Source organism: Coturnix japonica, chromosome 23, assembly GCF_054131305.1.
Source record: "Coturnix japonica strain WE chromosome 23, WE-NBRP24, whole genome shotgun sequence".
Taxonomy (NCBI): domain Eukaryota; kingdom Metazoa; phylum Chordata; class Aves; order Galliformes; family Phasianidae; genus Coturnix; species Coturnix japonica.
The window spans coordinates 9,703,335-9,715,425 of NC_140685.1; the positions used below are offsets into that span (position 1 = coordinate 9,703,335).

The 12,091-nt window shown below is 43.9% G+C and overlaps 1 protein-coding gene across 3 annotated transcripts in view; it reads right to left on the bottom strand.

Moving 5' to 3' along the window:
• Positions 1-12,091, bottom strand: part of ABCC3 (ATP binding cassette subfamily C member 3) — a 35,740-nt gene that overhangs the window by 17,945 nt on the left and 5,704 nt on the right. For all 3 annotated transcript variants that reach the window (XR_014936666.1, XM_085522556.1, XM_085522558.1), the window contains exons 2-8: positions 10,229-10,405; positions 9,848-9,973; positions 8,868-9,005; positions 7,084-7,209; positions 6,277-6,338; positions 5,048-5,179; positions 1,547-1,765 (exon numbers count right to left, since the gene is read on the bottom strand). Coding sequence is in view for 2 of the 3 variants with exons in the window: in XM_085522556.1 (XP_085378682.1) it covers positions 1,547-1,765; positions 5,048-5,179; positions 6,277-6,338; positions 7,084-7,209; positions 8,868-9,005; positions 9,848-9,973; positions 10,229-10,405 (980 nt within the window). In the remaining variant the exon portion in view is untranslated. The remainder of the gene's footprint in view (positions 1-1,546; positions 1,766-5,047; positions 5,180-6,276; positions 6,339-7,083; positions 7,210-8,867; positions 9,006-9,847; positions 9,974-10,228; positions 10,406-12,091) is intronic.

Sequence of the window (12,091 nt, forward strand, 5' to 3'; positions counted from 1 at the left end):
ATAAGTTTAATGGGACATAACACAGCTTCCCCCTGCCGTGGCATCCTGCCATATCCTCTCTCTAGCCACAGCAAGTAAATGGCTCTCTGGGATGCAATCTGAGTTACAAGTTCAGTCAACCAACATTGCAAAGACTGTAATACTGCAAAACCTGAGGCTCTGCCAGAGAGAAATCTGCAAATGAGCCTGCAGAAAATGAAATATGTCGAGCAAGTCGAGGTCTCCTCTGAGATCCAGGGATTAAACACAGGGCTCAGTGTCAGGCAGCCCCACAGGGTTAGTGGTGAAAGGCAGGACACAGCAGGGCAGGGCAGCAAAGCGTGCAGGACCAGCTTCCCACCCAGACCCAACTCCACCATTCAAATAACCTGCAGGGAGGAAATAACACTTGGAGAAATGCAAAGAGCCCCAAAGCCTTGCTTTAGAAACAGGAGGTTGCCGCAGTTTTCTTTCAGTCCGAGATCTTCCCTCGTACCCCATTCGTTCATGCTTTAAGTGTTCAGCTTCAGAACAAAACCAACTAACTAAAAGATTGCTGAGTCTCAGGGAACACAAAACTCTTGTGTGTGCAACTTGCCAGACAGCCATGACTTCTCCATTTTCTCTGACCTCTCATTCCCCCTTCCCCACACCCACAGCCCCCATCCAACCCCGTTCTTCTCTCACTCACTAACAGGACTCTGCACCTTTGCACAGATTTGGATGCAGCTGGTGGTCAGAAAGCAACTGCTGCTCCCTGAGATGCTGCTATTTGCACCATCCTGTTCTCAGCTAATGATTATCTGATGACATTCTCAGCTTGAGAATAGCACTAACAGGGAGAAACGTGGGGATCGTGCAGACTGTGTTATCAAACCGAGTGATGGTGCTCCTGGAGATGGGAAGTGCAGATGTTGCTCACACAGGGAGAATTTGAGGACATACAATTTTTGACAGTATTTTTTCTCCCTTTTTTCTCTCTTTTTTTTTCTTTCTAGGTTTTATTTTACACAGAAATTCAGTGCATCTGTGTATCACAAATCCTTCTCACTGTGAACTACTAAAAATGCACAAACTCATCTAGAAGATCCAAAATCCATCCCAGATGATAGCAGCACAGTCAAAGCACGGCGTTCTCGAGCACCACACTTCATTTGTATTGTCACACCACAGCTGCTGCCACCACCAACCCACGTGGGTATCGGATGCACAGAGGCTGCTGCATTCAGCAATCAGCGCTCTGCTTTGATTTCACAAGTAATCTTTTAGAACTGAGAAGAAATTGCTTCGAACTGCTGCCTGGCACCACGGGTAACCTGCAGCCCAAAGCTGAATATTGCTGATGGGTGATTTATGAATCTTTCATTTCAAAGAAACCTGCGCAGTTTGCAGCTTTGTGTGCAGTAAGGAGCTCCTGTCTGAGGGCATTGCAGTGGGAGGGTGGGGGGAATTTACACATGCAGCACAGCAAGGGAAACCAGTTATGCATTGCAAAAATAAATGCTGCTTGCCAAAGCCAAACCTCCATAGGGACTGCACATAGAAACTGCTCTCACAGAAAACCAACCTTAGCAGCTGAGGGTTGACAAATGAAAGTAGGTCTTGTATCAGCTTGAAGAAGGAGCCAATTAAGAAGTACGGTCCAAAGGTCCTCAGCAAAGCCTTGAGGAAGGAAGGCTTCCTATTGTGCCTCTTGCCCCTGATTAGAACTTCTGCTTCCTCTGGGCCATCACCAACATGATTCAGTGCATGGTTAGATTTCTTCCTATAGGTCACATCTTCTTTCCTGGGGGAACAAACCAAACAGTCAGAGACACTGACCACATGAACATCACTGCCCACTGCATACAGCACTGATATCCAAGGTAATGAAAGTCAACTCTCCTGCAAAGGTCTTTGAGACTAACCAATGAAACATTCACCCCAAAGGCACGTGCTGCTCTCCAGGGCTCCACGTGGGGTTTCTTAACACATCTCTGGGTTTGGGCACCTGACTTCTGTTGCTTATCAGTACAGACTGAGCGCTCTGGAAAACTATTTCCACTGTGAATTGCTCCCAAGGAGCAGCTTTTCTATCAGAAAGTACCAGATCACTGTTAATTCTTGAGGACCCAGAGAATAATCCCAGGAATGGCAGCCAGGAAGTTTAAGTCCAAGTAGAACAACGAGAAGGAAATGAGAGTCTGAGACGCGTAAGCCTTCTAAGAAGGGACAGATGGAAAAGAGACGCGAGAAACAGGGAAGACTTATAAAAAGGCGTTTGAAAAATTACTTGCAAGCACTACCAAGTGTGGTTGGATTTATGATTCTTCTCAAAGAGACGCAGATTTATTTGGAGCCGGCTGGCTACAGAGCCTAATAATTCCAACAGCCCGTGAGTGTTCAAAATGACCACTGGGGCTGACAGTCCACAGGCAGAAACTTGTTCACATCATTTCAAAGGAGGAAATGTGCAAATCCTCATTTCTTTGCAGCACAGTCTGAGGGTGGGGTAGGGGACCTAAACCAGACAAAAATCTCTGTTTTCTCTTTCAGATGAGAACGAGCAGCTTCATCTTTATTCTTCCAGATCAAACCTGGAGAGTTTATGAGCAAAGCTTTATTTTCTGGCAATGAGGCCATTAAACTCATTGAAGGAGTAACAAGACTACTTGCCTCTGGCTTTGTGCTATTAAAAATGTTTATTACAGCCAGCTAACAGCAATGCAATAGTTCTCTTGCAACAAAAAATCCCACAGGAAATACACTCCTGCTGTTTACTATGGGTAGCTAGGTGAGGTCAGGGATTCAGCACCGTGTGCCTGGTCGCACCCAGTTCTTTCTCAAAGCAAAAGCCACGTGCTTGGCTTCCATGAGTTATAGCTTGCTAGACAATACATGCTAATTATCCCATGTGAAACATACAGATTTCTCGCTGGTAAAAACAAGGCCCTGAATCTTCAGATCATCATTCTCCAAAAGCAGAAGGTAACCAAAATGAGGCTACATGGATCCCAGCACAGCTCCAGCTCCACAGCAACGCAGTAAGAGAGCAAGCAGAGATTTCAGCCATACAACCAAAGAAGCAAAAGCAAAGGGGAAACACTACCAAGTGCTTCACTGTCTCCAATATAACAATGATTTGAATCTACGCCGGCTGAAACCCATACTGAGCTCTCCTGTAACTCATCAGCAGAGAATCAATTAGCAATTACTTAACAGTAATTCACAAGAGTGGTTTGCAAGAGAACTGTAAAGCAATATGCAAAAGAAATTTTGTAGGTTGAGATACAAGAATGTGATAATCATCACAATTAAGTAAATCTGAAGACATGGCTGGCAACTGATTAAATGTTTTAAGTAAATGATTACCGCATACACTGCTGTTACTTCCTGGGATACTCTCTACACACACACAACCGATTCAGTGTTTTCATGTCATAAAACCTTGCTAATCAGAGTCTGAAAAGAGAGGGGGGAAAAAAGCCTTTCCGATGGCTTCCAGCCCATAGCTGCCAGTGCAGATTTAGCACAAAGTAACTAAGAACGTCCACTTATAAATGAAGAATCGGTAAAGTCATGCAGTTTTTAGAGTTACTCGAAACCCAGCAATCCCCAGTGCAGTGATTTGCTTTGGTTTTGCTCTTTTTCCCACCTGAGAATGATTAACATTGTGACCACTGCATTTTACCTGAGCTTAATACAAGGCAGAATGAAGGGCTGAATTCACTGCCAACTGGCCCCATCCCACACGAACGATCTCCAGAACACAATGACAAAACCCCAGGCACAGTTTCTAGTTTTCCATCAAAACTTTTCCTGGACCCTGGGTGCTTCCACACAGCAGATGTGCTCTTACTATAGGAAGGCCTGAGGGTGAGATTTATCCCTGCGCAGCAAACGACCAGAATCCAGACTATGCACATTATTCCACACCATAAAACTAGAGACATTAAGGAAGCAAAAAATAACAAAAAAGGAAAACCACAATCACAGCACATGCAGAGCACGAGTGGACGAGCTGCTGGTGTTGGTGCTGGAAGCCTTTCAGACTTTAACTGCAAAGCAGAACTCTCCACAGCACACTGAGCCTTGCCAAGAAGCTTATGACTTTCCTCATATTATCACACAGAAGGGTCTTTCCAATTTGGCACGGATACGCACAGAGAATAAGAGAGGAAAGCCTCCATATGGAGGAGAAATCTCCACAATGAAAGGAAATGGAAGCACAAGCATCCCCCTCATTGACATTTTTCATCTGTAACACTCTGATGGCCCATCTCTTTGTTCGGAGATGTTTTGGACACTGACCAGTGGGAGAAGGAAATGCAGTTGCAGAACAAATGACTCCTTAAGATTAGGCTGGAACAGAACATGTAACAAGAAGGATATAAAACATGTAAAAAAGGATATCCTCTCCAGCGTGGATGTAACTATATGCAAATTCTGACCCTCATTCTATTTCCACAGGAGAGAAAGGGAGTTTTGCTGCTCATCTCTGAGGCAACAGCAGCAGGGTCTCAGCTCCAAGAGGGGCACCCCTCTCCCTACACTCTCCCTTCACGAGCAGGGATAGCACCATATTCTTATTTCTTGGAAGCGCAGAACTGTTTACTGCTAAGAGCCTTAAGGCTAAAATTAATCTCAGGTGAAAATCTCACAACTGTGATAATAAAGAACCCCTTGTGGTTTACAGTGCCCAAAAGTTGTGTTCCAGCATGCCCAGGAGGGATGCAATTACAGGGTTAGACATCCACCAGCCCAGTAGTGAAAGTTATTCACTTTCTCCACTCCATCCAACTCACCACCTTCCATTTATACATCTTCAGCCCTTCTCCACACAGTAAACGACACCATCTGCCCACGCATACTTTAAGCACCTAGTTATAAAACGTGTAGGTCACGCATAAGCCCCGAAGGGCTGCTGCCTGCCTCTGCCTGGAAGCAAGTCTGACCATTAATATTAATAAGGAACAGATGGAAATAGAGGTAGATGTCATGTTTACTCGGCTCGTTTTCAGGGATGAACAGCTCATTAGCGCTGAATTGACTCATCAATCTCCATTTGCAGAACCGTTGCATTACTTACTGTTCACACTCTGCTTTCTCTCTGTCCCATTCTCTACTTAGTTTCTGCACGATATTTTTTGAAACATCGTCTTCGTTCAGTGACCACAAATCCTTGTCTTCAAGAGGTTTTTTGTAACCCCGAATTGCAAAGCTGCAAATACAGAGAAAAACAGCCCAGCTCAGCTTGGCTAACAGGTGACAGGAAAACAAAAAGGGACAAACAACAGTGATAAGGATGCCTGTATTTTTGTTCTTATCTTGATGTTTGCAGTTTGGGAAAGGACACCCCAAAGTTTTGATTACGTGTTTGACTCAAAATAGAACTTTACGGGGGAAAAAAGGGCAATCAAACAACATCCAGGAGCATTTGGATTAAACTGAGGTGTTCAATGAAAACAGTGAGAAGTCAGAGGTAAAAATAATCGGAATGAACTGCCAGAGACAAATGAAATGCAAAAGGGCAGCTCACAAAAGCTAAAGGAGAACCAGATTTCTCTCTCCAAACACGTGAAAATTCCAATTCCTCAACTCCAAGGGAAACTTTGCCAAGAGATACAAACGTCTCACTGCCATAAATCCCTACAGGAGAGTTGGACATTCAGAACAATGAACACTCAAAGATCTCACTCTCACTAGGAAGAATTTAATGACTCTGTGGCCAGGACAGTGAAGTTGGATAGATAAAGAAGTGAGGATCTCAAAACTCTCAACCTCTCTGAAAAAACTGGGTCCCATCACGGCCTTCAGCATCGATTCACTGCTTTGTCACAGAGAGGGAAAAAAAAACCATCCCATATTTGACTCTTAAGTACACATCCCAGAGCACCACAGTCTCAACAGTTGGTAGTAATCATTTGAATATATAACTCAATTTCCTCATGCAAAGCAAATGTCCTCATAACAAAAGCATTCACCCGTGAGCCTCAGATGGAAATGATGCATCTCAGGTGCATGAAAAGTTTCCAGTATTTTCTCCTTGTGCTACACGCTCCAGCAGCACACGGTGTGCACAACCAGGCTGTCATGGCAACTGCTGCCACCGCTCTGCAGGTAAGACTGGGCAGCATGAGCTCCCTAATGTCTGCAAACATTCATGTTCTGAAAGTGCTGACAGTGCTGTCATGAAAGAACACCCAACGTCAACTACTTGAAGGGGAGAAGCCTCCACATAGGTAACTCTGTACAACACATATCACAAATAGAGCTCATGGCTGTCAGCTGTCCAACGCAATGAAGAGTGAAGCTCACCTTGTAAACCACCAGAACGTCAGTCTTGAGAGAAAGCCCGAAGTTAACTCTGGAGAGGGATTCTGCAGTAAAGTTATGCAGGAAAAAGATTAAACCAAGACAACAAGAAATGAGTCTACATGTTACACGTTGGTACCTAAGGTCTAATTGACCCCTATCATTTCCCAAGCTGTGCAGATCTCCTTTCATCTGTACAGAACTCTTAATATACTGCCTTTAAATCACACTTGCATGAGATGAAATGTCATCCTGCAGTTTCTGAAACGTTCATCCAAAAAAACAGACTTAGCTTCTCCCTCAGCTCAGTTTGAGCATAAATCCAATTACAGAGACCACTTCATGAAGCAAAGAAGAAATTTAACCCAGCAATATTTCCTGTTACTCATGTTCCTTTTCACATCTATTCTCAGTACATACAGAACTGGTTTATTGCATCAACACTTCGAGAGTTCAGTTAACTCTAAAGGAATGTTAAGCAAGTAGAAAACAATCCCCACAAAAACAACAAAGAATGGTCCTGGAATAATTAATATTAAGCTTTAGCTTTGATAAATTACATTTATGAAGCAGCAAGTAGGAGGGGTGCTTTCTCTGTACAGATTTTGGCCATTACTGATGGCACACATAATAGCAGAAGGCTTCAAACCCCAATACTACTCTGCTTACACACTGTTTCTTATGGGGATCACCAAGTACAGCTAGAATCTCAGCGACAATCCAAAGCTTTCCTCGGTTACAAACACTCTCAGTGGAACTCTCAAGACATGATATAGTAAAATGTAACTAAAGCAAAATAAAAGTACTTACAGGGTCTGCGCTGGCGGGGGAAAAGAATGGAGGCTTTTCTTTGAAACATGAAAGGATCAACTCAATGATTAGCAAAACAAAATAGATGTAAAACGTGGCAGACCTGAACCTCTCGTTTACATGGTTCTGAAGGGAAAGAAACACAGTAAATAAGTCCTGTTGTATTTCCCACTGCAGCATACATACATGCACACACTGACTGGTTCAGGATCTGTTAGCACTCCCTGTCTTCCCCCACAGCTGAGTTCTGCACAGCAGTTGCTAGCAGGAGTTATCTCACAAAAGCATGCATGTACTCTGTAAAGCACCTAAGTAAACGTTTATCTCCTCGTTTCTTTTCATTAAAGCCTGTCAAGTCAAAGTGCTTGTGCACCCTCACTGCATGCAGACACCCCCTGGAATCAGGGCTACATGACAACCTTTTAAATTACCTCCGGGGGTTCTTGCAAGATCGAGTCACAGGCACAGGAACTGCCAACCCAGATCGGAGAACACCCATTTACTGTTTACAAACAGTCAATATCAAATGCTTTCAGAAGAAATAAGAAAACACTGCATTGTAAAATATCAGTTCCATCTGCTGCAGACACATTTCCTTTCCCACTCATATGAGCCTGCAGTTGACTTAAAACTTCTTGCTGGGAGGGTATATCCCCTATGCAGCTCTTTCATAACCTCACGTGGCTGTGAATGCTCTCATTGTTCACTTAAATCCTTTAGTGCTGAGGTGTAACAGAAAGAATATTTCATCCTTGGCAGTTGTAAGAGCAGGAGGGATGCTGCCCACACACAGCCCAGGACTCTGCCCTCATAACCTCAAGTTGATTACAGAATCAGCCATTGACAGTCCATTATTTGCACTTCAACACCAGCGCTATGGTTTTTAAATTGATCTGAAGTGGAGCATGAGGGTCTCACCAGGGCTGCAAGCACCACCCGGGGAAGCCCTGCACAGACTGTCCTCTAAGGTTTAATTCAGCCACCACTGGAATATTTACAGCAGTCAGACACAGGAGGATCCTTGGGAAAAGGATAACGCTACTAGTGGTAATAAATAAACAAACAGTCTATTAAATACACCAACAGAACTGGCAGTGAGTTAGAATCACTTTTACTGAGGAGCAATCACCTTAACGTTCTCCAAATACTCCCTTTCATACTCAGCCTTTGATGATCTGATCACTGAAACAGCCTTTGCCCTACTTGGGTAAATTTGTTTCTTGGAAAAACACAACAGCATTCTTAATGTGGGAGAGCCAGCTCTGATTCCAGGCACAAACCAGAACAGCCCAGGTTTCTTTCCTCTCTCCTCTACGTTTCGTTGTTGATTTACAGCCACAGTTGGGGTGAAAATGCTGCCCACATAGAACTGCACTGACAAAAAAGGCCTAAGGAGTTGTACAGAATGGTCAAGCAGTCTGAACAGAAAAGGAAGGAATGGGGGATTTCACAAGAAAAAGGGGAGAGAAGGGAAACAGAAAGTGAGTGAGAGCTGGTTCATGTGCGTGTGTGTGTGTGTGTGTGTATTTACACGCACAGCCCTCAGATGTCTAACAGGTTTCCAGCACACCCTCAGGTTCAGAAGAATCTCCATTTGGCATTGCATGAGAAACCCCAGATCCCCTCAAGTCAGACAAGTCCGAGTCAACACAATGGAACCAAATTCCTCTTTCTGGCAAAAGCCGGGTTCAGATTTGACTCCAAACGTGATGATTTGTCCCCCTGCCACAGATGTTAATGCTATATTTCCTGTTCTCCAAGTGCTACCAAGGATGGCATGTTACCTGTGCTGTTGTAGTCACAATCTTAGACCGGAAAGGCCCCACGGCACAGAGCACAGACAAAAACCAGAAGATAATGAGCACTCCAGAGGACTGAACTCCTCTCAGTCTCTCGTACTGAATCAGCAGTGTAGCTAACAGCTGTGAAAAGCAAGCACAGGAACATGTGAACACAACCCCGTCCCACTGCTCCCCTTATTCACACTCATGCTGGCAGCAGGGCTGCTATGAAGGCAGGTCCTGTCACACCTCCACAGGACTCGGTAACAAAAGCTCCCCTGTCTAAGGGAGGCATGGAATAACTCTGTGAAATAATTTGGTTCCATCATTTTCAGAGCCCCTGCTACAGAATCTGACTTTCAAACCAGGATTTGTACCAGGGGCCACACACAATGAACTATTAACTACAAATACATCAAGTAAATTTAAGACCTGTTATTTTTCCTATCCAGATGGACAACCATGACTTGCCTAGAAAACAGCATTAAAAATATATTAATCTTACCAAGGAGATAAAAAAAACTTAATGGGCACGTTTTACAGCTTCATTTTTCACATAACAGCCCCACGTCTGTTTGCTATCTTAGGCAGAGAAAATTTGGTTTCTGTTTATTGGAAGAACAGCCAGCAGATAAGAGAGAGAGTCTGACAAAGTCCAACACAACGCTGAACCATGCACGAGCCAAACTCAATCATACCTCCCAGCTTCATACCCACGTTCTCTCCACGCTTGGAGAGAATGGTTAAGAGCAAGGAAGAACAATCTCCCCATAATAAACACTTCAATTTAAATAGGTGAGTCTGCAGGAGAGACACATCTGTAACTGTGGTCTTCTTGGTTAGCAAAATCTACTTCAATAATCTGAGTACCAATTCAGTTACAAGAGTACAGGATAAGACAAGAAATGCAAAGGAACCTCCTTCATCCCACATCCATGTAAGAGTTTTCATATCAGCCATCATAAGTAGATGCAGCTACGAACCATAGTGATGCCGATGACCAGCGGAGTCACAAAATAGACTGGTGGTGGTGTTCTGCTCTGCAGCAGCTCATGGAAAGAGTAGAAGAGATCTGCCCAGCTCACACACCACAGCAAGACACTAAACAGCTGAAAGCAAACAGAAACACTATTACACCTCATCATTTATAAACCAGAGGTACTGTTGTGCCGCCTCTTAGGCACAAGATCCCATTACTCTTAAGTAATGCTGTCGTTTCCTCTAAGTACATTCTTTAGTCTCCCCATAAACCAGAAAGAATTTCATTTAAGCCCCCACCTTCAGCATTTGCTTTGCCATTGAATTGGATGTGAACTCACAAACTCAAGCCCACACATCACTTGTGAGCACTGCAGAGTTCTTACCGTCTTGAACCTGCTCAACATGGAGAGCACAATGTACCCTCTTTTAGAGCGCTTCAGGTATAGAAGATAAAAGGGTAACGCAGTCCACAGATAAATACTGGGGATCCATGCCAGGATGGTGTTCTGGAAACATGGTGTCAGGTCTGGATTGTCAGTGTGGATCGAAAGATTGGCATCCTGGAAAAAAGAAAAGAGACATTTATTAACAGAGAGGCAGAAGCACATCCAAACACGTAAGAGGAACATGGATTTCTCAAAGACATTGCCAGCAGCGCTCTGTGACCCAGGACACATGACTGTCCTGCAGCTTGTAGCAAAGGATTTGAATGCAACACATCCAAACACACAGCTACACAAGTTCAAACTAAAAGAGAAGTTTCAGTACAACTAAGGGAACTTGTTTTTAATCAAATTCACAACTTGTGTTTCGCCATCCAAAATGTCATCTGCAATCTGGTAGATAAACACTGACTTGCAGGAAATTACTTTCCTGTATCAGTAACAAGCAGATGGTAAAACCAAGATATGCTTGAATCACAGATATCTCTGAACTAGAATCACCTGTACCAAATCTGGGGCAGGTATGAGCTCTCTGTTTCAGTCAAGCATCCGCAGCCCTTAGAAGTGACGGTGTGAACAATCCAAATGTACACGCTGAAGAAGTATTTCCAGACCTGCTTTGTTTGCCAACACAAACGAAGAGATCAAATGCTGACAGCAGCAGCTAATTTTAGGAGAACCAAAGAGCCAGTGTGCTCACAGCCCTTCATCTTGGCAATGGCTGTTGAAAGGGCCGTGCATCACTGCTTCAGCCCACTTAAGACACTTAAGAGGAGCTCCTAAGCATAATGAAACGACAAAGACTTGGCAGGACCCAGCATGGCTTGGCTGAACTGTAACAGCTCTGTCACTCAGTGCTTCAGCTTTGGCACAAACAAAAAGAGGATGGCAGAGAGCTCAGGAAGCAGTGAAGGCACAGATCTGTTGGCTGTGCATCTGAGCTGTACCCTTTATGCCCCAGAGCAGCACCTCTCCAGCGCAGGATTGATTCCTTTCGAGGCACACGAGCACCCAGGGGAAGAAAAAATGCTTTCATTTCCTATTCAGCTCTGTCCAGACCCTGGGGAAACTTCAGCCTTAAATCAACACCACACAGGCAATTACACTGCAACTCAAATATGAGATCAAAACTAAACACAACTCCAGCCTTGGATTCAAACTATTTCTGTTCTCCTCCGGTGAGATCTCTGGTGGCTACAGAGCAGATAATGTTGAAAAGCACCTTTGCAGGACCCGTCTGGGGCAGGGGATGCCCACTGCAAGGCTGCAGCTGAAAGGCTCCCAGTTCTAAACCTGGCACTTATCCACTCATTTATTTAACAAAATGCTCGTTTCCTCTTTAAATTACACGTGGTTTAGCAATGTCTTAAGCATGTTTGCAATCTCACTCCTTTTGCTTGCTGGAAAAAATCCTGGGAAAAGGGAATCTGAAGGATAGCAATAGCTGGGCACAGAATTAAATGAGGATTCTGCTTACAAGAACATTCAGCAAAAAAAAAATCACTCTTAATTTAAACCTTTCCTATCGGACCAGAATGCCCAGAAATGGTTCTCTGTCTGACAGCCACCGAGAAACTGCCCCAGATGTCCATTAACTCCAAGCTGAACACAAGCTGGCTATTGTATCTGAGACACAGACTGCACGGCTGCCAAGCCATTTTAAGGCTTTCATTAACTCTTACTTAAACTAGGCAAGGAACTTGAATTTTTGAGCATAAAAACACAGCTGGCCAGGAATCAGACATTCTGTCGTTAAAAAAAATAATAATAATAAAAATTCAGATTTGGAAATTTAGCTGAATT